Source organism: Zingiber officinale, chromosome 5A (genome assembly GCF_018446385.1).
Source record: "Zingiber officinale cultivar Zhangliang chromosome 5A, Zo_v1.1, whole genome shotgun sequence".
Lineage (NCBI taxonomy): Eukaryota > Viridiplantae > Streptophyta > Magnoliopsida > Zingiberales > Zingiberaceae > Zingiber > Zingiber officinale.
In genome coordinates, this window is record NC_055994.1 from 138796893 (window position 1) to 138807817 (window position 10925).

The 10925-nt window shown below is 34.1% G+C and overlaps 1 protein-coding gene across 1 annotated transcript; it reads right to left on the reverse strand.

The window, feature by feature from the left end:
• Positions 1 to 4713: 4713 nt before the first annotated feature.
• Positions 4714 to 7402, reverse strand: LOC121982080 (B2 protein-like). The gene is made up of 5 exons (XM_042534965.1): positions 6677 to 7402; positions 6338 to 6438; positions 6152 to 6235; positions 5195 to 5305; positions 4714 to 5071 (listed from the first exon to the last, which is right to left on the reverse strand). The coding sequence occupies exons 1-5, from the start codon at positions 7308 to 7310 to the stop codon at positions 5030 to 5032; spliced, it is 972 nt and encodes a 323-aa protein (XP_042390899.1). The 5' UTR covers positions 7311 to 7402; the 3' UTR covers positions 4714 to 5029.
• Between the last annotated feature and the right edge of the window lie 3523 nt (positions 7403 to 10925).

Here is a 10925-nt window from a genome sequence, read left to right on the forward strand (position 1 = left end):
AACCCCTTTTATCTCTTAGAGTACCCAACAAAATAGCAGTTGATAGTCCTTATGTTCAGTTTTCTTTCAGCAAGCCTATAAGGCCTAGCCTTAGCTGGACAATCCTAGATGTATAGATGTCTAATACTAGGCTTCTTGCCTATCTATAACTCCTTTGTCACGACTTTACTAGGTATTTTATTTAGTAAATAAATTATAGTCCTTAATGCCTCACCCATAAGGACTATGATAAAAAATACAATCATACTTTTTTTACCATGTCTTTAAAGGTGTGGTTGTGTCACTCAACTACACCATTTTTACTAGGAGTCTCTAACATGGTGTATTGAAGGACGATACCATTCAGCTAGGTATTTTACAAAAGACCCAAGACATTTCTAACCTAATATGTCATATTTTCCATACTACTCATCACCACAATTAGATCTAAGAGTCTTAATCTTCTTATTAAGCTAATTTTCAACTTCGATTTGGAAAAGTTTGAATAAGTCTAGGGCTTGCGACTTCTAATGAATAAGATACAAATAACCATATCGTGAGTAATTGTCTATGAAACTAATAAAGTTTGACCATTTCAAGAAGTCTCAGGGAATGATCCACATATATCTGTATATATTAGTTCCAAGAGCTCACTACTCCTATTTGCACCTTTGTTCATTTTGTTTGTTTTCCCTTGATGCACTCTATATAGACCTTAAATTCTGTCATATCAAGGGAATCAAGAATTCTTTGTAACATTAACCTCTTTAGGCATGATTTGGATATATGTCCTAAATGTATATGTCACGACATGGATGAATTCTTATTAGACACATTTTGCTTTGTTCATATACTATGCATTATTTCATTCTCAATATTAATAGAAGATATGGTGTTTAATCTATATAGCCTATCAATTAAGGAACCACTGCCAAGTAGTACTACCACTGCCAACCAGTACTGAATATAAAAAAATACTAAACTTTTCATTTTTAAATGAATAATAATAACCTAATTTTTCCAAATAAGAAATAGAAATTAAATTTCATCAAAAAATGGTATAATAAAAGTATCATATAAATTTAAATAGATATTGTTTCATGAAGAAAGCTGAAGAAGACCTATCACTTCTACTTTGACCTTCTTGTCGTTTTCCGCATAGATGTATCTTTCACAATTAAACAACAATCGGCTCATGAAATAACTCTGCATAGTGGCACTAATGTGAATAGTAGCATCGGTATTTATCCACCAAATGTCATGAGGAACTAAAGTTAAATTGACTTTATAACTAACAAAGTTGAGAAATATACCTTTCTTTATAGATCAAGTGACATATTTGAGACAATCCTTTTTTATGTGACCTTTCTTCTAGCAAAAGTAACATGTTGGTTCTTTATCCTATTTCAATTGCACTTTATGGCCTAAAGACCCTAAATCTATAGTTTGCCTACCCTTATTTGTTGTCCTTTTCCTTTTCTTACTCTTACTCTGAGTAGTTGTTACCATATGAGCACTTTCAAATCTCTCTAGTTTTAGTCTCTCCTCTTGCAGACATTGAGCAAAAAGCTCATTTAATGTCCACTTTTTCTTTTGAGCATTGTAACTGATCTTAAAAGGAGTGAACTGCACAGGTAGAGATATTAAGATGAAGTGCACTAACATACCATTGGACATCTCCAGTTGTAGTGTCTTCAATCTTGTTACCATATTTGACATTACTATAATGTACTCTCTGACGTTTCCCTTCCCTTTGTACAACATTGAAACAAACTTCAACAAAATCATATATGTCCCAACTTTTTCATTTGAGGTGAATCGACTTGCTATATCATTCAAGAAGGTTCTTACATCAGTGTCCTCATAGATTGAGCCCCTTCTTAATTTTGGAATCGACAATCTCATGATACTTAGACCTATGCTATTGATCGCTCTCACTTGTTAAAAACAACCCTCTCTTCAGTAGTGCTAGTACTGGACTGAGGTGTAGGACGATCATACCTGAGTATGTAATCTAAGTCCATGCAACACAATACGACTTTAACGTGCCCCCTCCATTTGGCAAAATTTGTGCCCATGAGCACAGGGATATTACTAATGTTGTCATATATTGAGTTCACTTAAAGGAAAAAAGAGAAAAATAAAACAAACTCATGTCAAATGCTAAAGTATACAAAATAACATGTTAATGGTTTCCTTTTTATTGAGAAACCTTATACAATATTACAGTTTATCTTTAGATTAACTTATACTTTGTTAGTTGGTACTCAAAGATTATAGCTCATTATTATCCTTAGCCGGTGACACATATGCCTTCTTTTGGGCTGACATAATGTCTACATAACATACAAATGTATACGAGCTATATTACTTAAACATTATGTTCACACTACTTTAATCAGCCACACAACATGTCTTTCTTTGGACCGATATATTGTACGCATGATAGACACAACAATGTGTGTCTTTACGTGCGAGCTACTTTAAACATATATCCGACATAAAATAATTTTTCTTTGTGCCAATTATTTTAGCATGAATATACATCTATTTACATAAAATGCACTTAATTGTACTAATAGTTCTCACTTTAGTAATAATATTAGTTTAGTCAAGCAACACTGTACATAAATAGATTCCTGAAATGATATTGTGCTCGTCAACAAAAAAAATAGTAGTATGTTAAAAATGCAACAGTCAACTAAAACAAATATAATGTCACTGTTCTTTGATTTTGTGCACAATAGTTGGTTATTCTTTATTTCAGTCGATTGAATTAAATCAGTCGATTGATCAGTCGACTTAGAACTTACAGTTTGTGTTTTCTGTGCCACTAGTTGACTATACTTAAATAACAGTTACTAGATATAAATGGCAGTCTCTGTGCATCAACGACTATTGTAGTTGACTGGGTCTCAAATATTAGTCGATTGTTAACTCTAAAGTGGCAGTCAACTGTCAAACCCAAAGTGGTAGTCGACTGTGAAACCCTAAAATGCCAATCGACTGAGCCCAAGCATCAATCAGCTGTAGTTAGGGTTGGACACTTTTTGTTGAATAAACAGTCAAAACTGTCACATAATCACTGAAAAATATTATTTATCAATTGATCAAAAATATTGTTCACTAGTTGACCGAAACATTGTTCATCGATTGATCGAGCAATGTTAAGTCGATCGAATACCAATTGATTGAACAATGTTAAGTCGATCGAATACCAATTAATTGAACAATGTTCAGCTAGGGTTTTTCGACGGAAATAGACTAAACGGTGTTCACGCTAGAGTTTCTCGACAGAAACAGGTTGAACACTATTCATCATGGAAAAAATCTGAAAATGCCAAAAAAAAATACAAAAATAGATATTTTTAATCATGGATTTATCAAATATGTGTTATTCTACGTCAATAGATCGTAATCTGACACAAAACGAAAGTCTTTTTTTTTGGAATTCGATGACAAAAATTTAATAGTTTTCTCTATAAAAACGATGAAAATCTGACTCTGATACCAATTAATAAAAAAAAACATCTATTTTGCAGTATATATTTGTCGATATAAACATGGAAAAATCAAAGTAAATTATAGTAAGATGTTGAAAATCTTATACTATAATTAAACCATACATGAATTCAAAGACATTATCTATGTGCTATCCCCAAATTCTGAAATTAGAAGTCGAAGTGTGATCTTCCACAAGAGTTAGAGTTTTGGCGCCGTATATGATATATCCTTACCGAATGGAGAAGCAAGGATCGTCAAATTCATATCTAACCTTGCAAGGATCACACTCTATATGTAGCCTGATACCCATTATTCGTTATCAACCCATTAATGATAATGGATAGCAGGTTTAAGATAAATAGATCTACACATATAATATCCGCGTCCAAAAGTAAATCCAATAACATATCATCTAGATCACTTTAACGGATTTGGACTTTAACAGAAAACCCACTAACGAGCTATCATATATATAAAATATCCGATAATTTTCTCTCCGAAAGATCAATCGCCATTGAGACTTGAGACTTACTCTATACCTCTATAACTCTACTAAGAAAGGTTAAACTCATGAGTCGCTCAACAAACACTTGCATCACTCCTCTCCCTTTCATGATGAAGACACAACATCTATCTCTATTCACATAATACAAACCCAACAATTCTTCCTTGCTATATGCTTAAGAAATCAGCAACCTACCAAAACTCCATCACATGATCTTGAAAGATTGTAGTAGACTCTATTGTCGATCTCATTAACGAAGTTTGCCCAATGTGCTCATCAGCTCATGGGTCAAGGTTAGTTGGAATATTTCGTTAATCCCTAGGTCTACTAAAGTCACATAAACATAGTTTGTCGGTTCATTATTCTAACCTAATGAGTATTTGATCTGATCTGTTTCTTCTCATGCAACAAGACTTGGGCACAAGCTTGGAACTTGTATATGTGTGACATTCTCTTAGTTTTACAATGAGATTGCTAATCTCTTCCATTTGTATCACTTTATCTTCTATGATATTTGGTGCCACTATTATTTTTCATTTAGAATGAAAAAACACTTTGTTAAAAACACAAACACAAATCCTGCAGATGATATATAGCTATTTATAACATTTTTGTAGATTAATTATATACACAAGGAGACTAGCCGAAGGGATTAACCTGATCTTTCCCAATCAATGATCTCCTAGTCTCGTAAAATAAAATTCTCATGGAAAAATTCGATCGAATCGAGTTCAACCTTCACAACAAGACATTTAAATTTTCCAGCACCTCCTAATAAATTACATTTACTCAGGATGTCTATGTACATGGATAGTCCATGCATTGCCACAATGTCACAATGGATAGTCCATGCATTGCATCCAAGATTTTACAAAACCCTGTAGAAGCACCAAAAGCGAAAGCTTACTGCGTATGCTCAACTCGTTTTTCTGTCTCAAATAGCGGAGAGTACAAAACCTTGATTTACTCCACATTACATATATTAATTTATAAATATCTATTTTGTTTTTAGTCTTTTCTTTCATAGCCAAGACACTCTAATCAAGCATCCTGATCGGCAAAGATATCAAGGAGCTTCAGTGCCTGCATAGATGGAATCAAGGTCATTGATGCAATTCAAGTACCAAGTACTGCATAAGATAAATTGCAAAACAAAGTTTCAAGCAAAAGAGTAACAGTAAAAGTTTGAAAATAAAATGAACAAACCTCTTCCACATTGAGCTCCAGTCGGAACTTGGGACCATCATAGTGGTGAAGTATGGGTCTGAAAGCGTCCTCTTCCAGTGGCTCATAGAGCTTTCTTGTTACCACTCTCACCTAAGGGATAGTAGACATGTTTTCAGTATCACATCCTGGAAACAAATTATACTAAATGGAAATATAGAATTTGTTGGTTTTCCAGTAATTGCTTAACGTGCCCGCCTTTGCTATTTAACTAATGAATAATGGCATAATGCGCCTGTGAGTTGTTTATTTGACTAAGATGATTAAACAAGTTAAGGACCGCCAACCGCGTCTTGGCAGATCAGAAGATGGTAGGATTAGTTGTAAAGCCTGAATAGCTTCATAGATTAGGTAATCAATTCATTCAATGAGAGGAGAACAGGCAAAACCATCACATAATTTGTTAAATTTTGGTTGGCCAATAACTTGTTCCAAATTTTTGAATTGCTTGGAAGACAAAGTCATATATTTATATTCACAGGAGTCTCCCTCCATGCACAAGTCTTATGGCAAATTGAACATGTCTAGATTCCACAAATCCAAATAACAAGTGAACTGCCTCGGATATTACTGGCACATGATTTAAAAAACATACTTTAACACTATTACCATGTTTCATTGCTAATGAATCAGTCAGGAACAGATAGATCTTCAAGTAGGACATATTTGACTACCAGTAATGAATATTTTCAGCTACATCAGTTTTAAGTTAGCAAATCGGTCAGTTATATGACCAAAAAAAATGAGACTTGGATCGTGAGTTGATCAACTTACACAAGATGGGCTGAGGTAAAAAGAAAAACTTAATTATCCTATCCGTGATACATTATTTATAAATCAGTATGCATTAACGATCAGTTAAAAGAATGCTTTTACAAGCTTTGCTTCTTAAATACATAAGATCAGGTAAAGCAAGAAACTTTAGCGATTGAAACATACCTGAGCAGGGAAACGAGATTCTCCAGGGCATTTCTTGTCCTCCCATGCGGTGGGATCAATGTTAGTTCCTCCAAAGCTAGCTGACTGCGCATCAAAACATAAAGAGTTCTCTCGTGAGAAATTTCCTCGAAATTGAGATGAAATAAAGAAGAGAACTAAAAATTCCATTAGGAATGTACTAAGCACCTCAAAGATTCCATGAAGCTGGTGGGTGGAGTAATTGTACAGGAAAAGGGGTAATCCTGGCGTGATTGCTCGCACTGAATCCCTGAATCTTGATGGAAGACCTATCAAACATCACAGGCATTGTTAGCCAAAATTAGATAACAGAACTCTTCAAAAGAAAGGGAAAAAAGGGGGCAATTGTAGAGTTCTACAAGTTCTAGATCAACAACAAACAGTAAATGATATGTAAGTATCATGTGTAATCTTCTCAGTTGCATCAGGGGGAATTATATAACCCTAACAATTAGGTAAAGATTAATTAAGATTAAAAGGATAAAAATAGAAGAATGAAGGGCGTACCAAACAGCCGCCTCTGGAGGTTTTCCTCCATGGTGTCGTTATTACAAACGAAGATGTAACCACCGATCGCCTCGTTCCTCGGAAGAGTTTCCGACGGCGGCAGCGTCTTAAACCTCTTGTCAACCGCCGCCTCCTTATTGTTGTTGTTACTGCTGCTATTGTTGTCGTCAGGGTTCTTTTTCTTCTTACCGTTGCTTCCATCATTGCTATCAGTGATACCCTTCTTCCCATTCCCACCCACCGTCTTACTAGCAAGTTTGTCGACCGCCATATTCTCAAAATAATTCTTAATAATCCCACCACTCCCACCATCGTTGTAATTTTCGCTGCCGGAATAACTCAATCTCTTGTTGCCTCCGGCATCGGCGCTCTTGCCGTTGTCGGCGTTGTTGTACCGATTGACGCCGTAGTTGCTGGTGCCAAAGGCGAGCTTCTGGGAGCCTCCAAACGCCGATTTCCACCCGCCGTTGAGATCAGAACCGTGATTGGAGTTGAGAGGTTGCTGCTTGACGAAGGGTTCGCTCCAGATGCTGTCTCCGATGGAGAGATTGGCGAGGGCAGAGGTATGCAGCCGAAGCTGGTCGCTGAACTGCAAAAATGACGCCTGATCACGGAAATTCCTCTGAGCCTCCATGATTCCTCTTTCTACTACTATCTAAATCGATCGATAGGAAGAAAAAAAAAGGGGGAGAAATCGTAGATCGGATGGAAATGAAGGAGAACGGCGGTGAATTTGGATTAAATAACGAGGGAATGGATGAGAAGCTTCGAGGCAGCAGCCAGCTGTCCAGCAGGTGGGGGTTGAAAGGGAAAACGCGTGGTGAAGAGAAGAATGGACAGTCGGATGAAGGCCAAGGAGGGAATTATAGTGTGTGGACGATGGATTCGCGAGTGCAGTGATATTTGATGGGCAATTAAATAGAATGGCGATCCCATCTAGATATCCGTAATTTATTATTTATCCCAACTATAATATATTTGTATGAGTTTTCTCCTTTGAGCACACAATCATCGTATGATACTGGATTTTTTAACCCTCCGTCAGTATTTCTCGATTAGCGGCCGGATTAGTACAGTAGTTATCAGTATAGATGTTTAATGTAATAGATTTTGAGATCACGGTATAAATGCCTGAGTTCTCTGTATGAAGGACTAAGACAGATTTTTTGTGTATTGGGTTCGCATTGATGAATATGAGTTTTTGTTAGATGGACCGAAGTGGGTTATTTGGGCTTTGATACAGATGAGCCGGGGTAAATAAATAAATGAGTAAATTAAAAGAGTATTTTTTTTTAATATATTTTTATTATCATCTCTATTTTAGAAAAATATTAAAATTATATCTCATACTGAGTCGCTCAAAATATACTTTTTATTTGATGATTCAATGTTGCTGTTGCAATTTTGACTAACAATTAGTTTTGATCAAAATTATTATAATCTATAATAGTTTTCATAAAAAAATTTTCTAATTATTCTATATTATAATAGTTTTAGTAAAAAAAAAAACGTTATACTAGTTTTGATTAAAATTATCACAATATTATTGGAGTAAATTTGACTAGATTAAAGTAATTTTGATAAAGTTAATTAATATAATTTTAATTAATTTTAAAAATATCAAAATTATTCCACACTATAATAATTTTAGTCAAAATTATTATAATACATTCCACGTTATATTAATTTTAGTCAAAATTATTATAGTTTGTTGAAACATTTTAATAAGTTGAAATAGTTTTGAATACTAAATAAATTTTGATTAAAATTATAATTTTTAACCAATCTTAAAGTAATTTTGATTAATATTGAAATACTTTTGCATTTGTGTGTGAGTCTCTGGATCTACTTAGAACACATTTCTTTGCTAGTATTTTTTATATATATAATTGAGATATCTAACTTTTCTCGATTAATAATGGAGGTCACTGGTTCAACTTCATAATAATTCTCTATTGACCAATGATAAAGGGTAATTTATGAAAATTGCATGGCTAAGAAAGTTAATAATTGTACCAAGAAAGTAGGCATAATCAATAAAGGAATGCTCTGAACTCCTGGCTACTCCTAGCTCCTATTAACTCCTCATTCCCGGTTCCTATCAACTCTTATTCCTTGTTCCTATCAACCAAAGGCGTAGTTACTTGAGGCCAAGGGGGTGCGATCGCACCTCTTGAAGTTTGGGTAAAAAAAAATCATACAAACAAACAAATAAAAAATCTAATTATAAATTTTAAACTTTTTAAACTTTTTCATAAAAGTCCCAATAGAATTCCCTGTTTTCTATTATCTCTCGTTTCACCTTTTTCTACTCTATACCGTATTTTATTTTTCTCCCCCACATCCTTTATCCTCTCTCTCCCCTTTTTTTTTTCATAATTGTTCTCCTTTTAATTCCCTCCTTATTATCTCCTTATTTTTTTTTCAAAATCCTCTGCCACATTTCACTACAACCCACATTATTATTGTCACACGTTATTGATGTAAATACCTATGTAATTTGCTATCAGCGCCACCTTTGTCACTCCGCCTACGCTCCACAGCAAACACCTTTTGATTGCGATGAAATTTTCTTATTTGATTTCTTTCAATTATGGATTTAAGTGTTGGAAAAAAATAATTTTAATTTTTCACATATTTATGTTTTTGTTTATTAGTCAAGTATGTTATTTGTTTACTATAAATTTTGTTTGTTAATTACTTTTAAATTGTTGGAAAAAGATGATCATTAACTTAGGTGATTATATTTCTAAAATATTATACTAATGATAAATTAGGTGAAATAACAATGTTAAGTTATTTTAAGAATATGCGAGATGAACCCACTTCAAACAGGGCATCTACCCCTCATCCACCTCTTCCTCTGTCTCCTCCACCACTTCTTAATGCTAACTCGAATGAGTATCCTAGTAATTCTAGGCTAAGAAAGAATATCTTCGAGTATAATGTGAATGAAAGAGAGATTGTTATAATTTTTATATTATTAAGTTGTTAGTTAGGATGATTATTTAAATTAAAATAAATATGTCATATGTAAGAGTGTTAAATATTATGAAGAAGCGAAATAATAAAAGATTCTTCGACTTTGAGTCATAGATAAGTTCTGGAGATTAACAGATTATTGTTTCAACTAAAACCAAGGGCTAAAATCAAAATTTTTTAATTTAAATCCATTTTAGCTCCTTAAATTTGAAATTTAGATTTTTGGATGGTGAAAATTAATTTACAATAATATTTGAATTTTTTAAAAATTGCCCCTCCTAGCCTAAATTCCTGGCTACGCCACTGCTATCAACTCTAGCTACTATTAACTCTCGATCGGCTTCTCTTGATTACTACCAACTCCTAATTCCAGGCTCCTACCCACTCCCAGCTACTATCAACTCTTGGCTCCTATCAACTCCCGAAGTCCGTCTACTTCTGGCTCCTACTAACTCCCGATTCTCGACTCCTACCAACTCCTGGCATCTCCCCGGGTACTACCAACTCCCAATTCTTGGCTCCTACCCACTTCTGGCTACTACCAACTCCCGACAACTCTTAGTTCCTACCAACTCCCGACTACAACCAACACATGGCTTCTCCCAGCTACTATCAACTTCTGACTACTTCGGACTCCTATCAATTCCCAATTCCCGGTTCTTATCAACTTCGAACTCCTAACTCCATATTACTAGCCCTCTACTCTTAGCCTCCCATTGGATCCTCAGACGAATCGTTATTTATGGGGAAACATGGATCACACAAACTTCAAGTTTTTCTAACATTTCATCTTTAATGCATAAAATTGTCAAGTCATTTAATCTGTCTTGAGACATAGTTGAATGCAAGTGTGATTTTATCAATTTTAGTTTTGAAAACTTCTTTCTGCTGGTGCTACAGTAATGAGTATAGTTAACAAAACTCTATAAGCAATGAAAATATTAAGAAGACAATATAAAACTTTTACAAGCTCAAGAACTTCAAAAGCTGACTTTGTTTCTGTTGGTAAACATATTTGTAGCACTTGCAATTTAGAAAATAAATCATCGGCATCAATATCAGACTTGTCATTATATTTTAGAGCAACTTGAAGATTATTACAATACTCATACAATCTATTATCATTCATTGAAAGAAATTTTTTAGGATTGAATAGAAAACCAAAAATATTTTCAAAGATTTCTAATTGTTCAAATATACTTTTTAAAGAGGAAATATCAATATCAACGACAACAATAAAATAATTAATCCTAAAAGATTCTTCAGC

What these genes read in the sequence shown, in the direction of transcription:
- LOC121982080 (XM_042534965.1), bottom strand. Translation starts at nt 7,310, where the DNA reads ATGGAGGCTCAGAGGAATTTCCGTGATCAGGCGTCATTTTTGCAGTTC. An exon ending in AATCTCGTTTCCCTGCTCAG is followed by an intron (nt 5,306 to 6,151) that starts GTATGTTTCAAT and finishes ACTATCCCTTAG; the next exon opens with GTGAGAGTGGTAACAAGAAA. An exon ending in TGGAGCTCAATGTGGAAGAG is followed by an intron (nt 5,072 to 5,194) that starts GTTTGTTCATTT and finishes CCATCTATGCAG; the next exon opens with GCACTGAAGCTCCTTGATAT.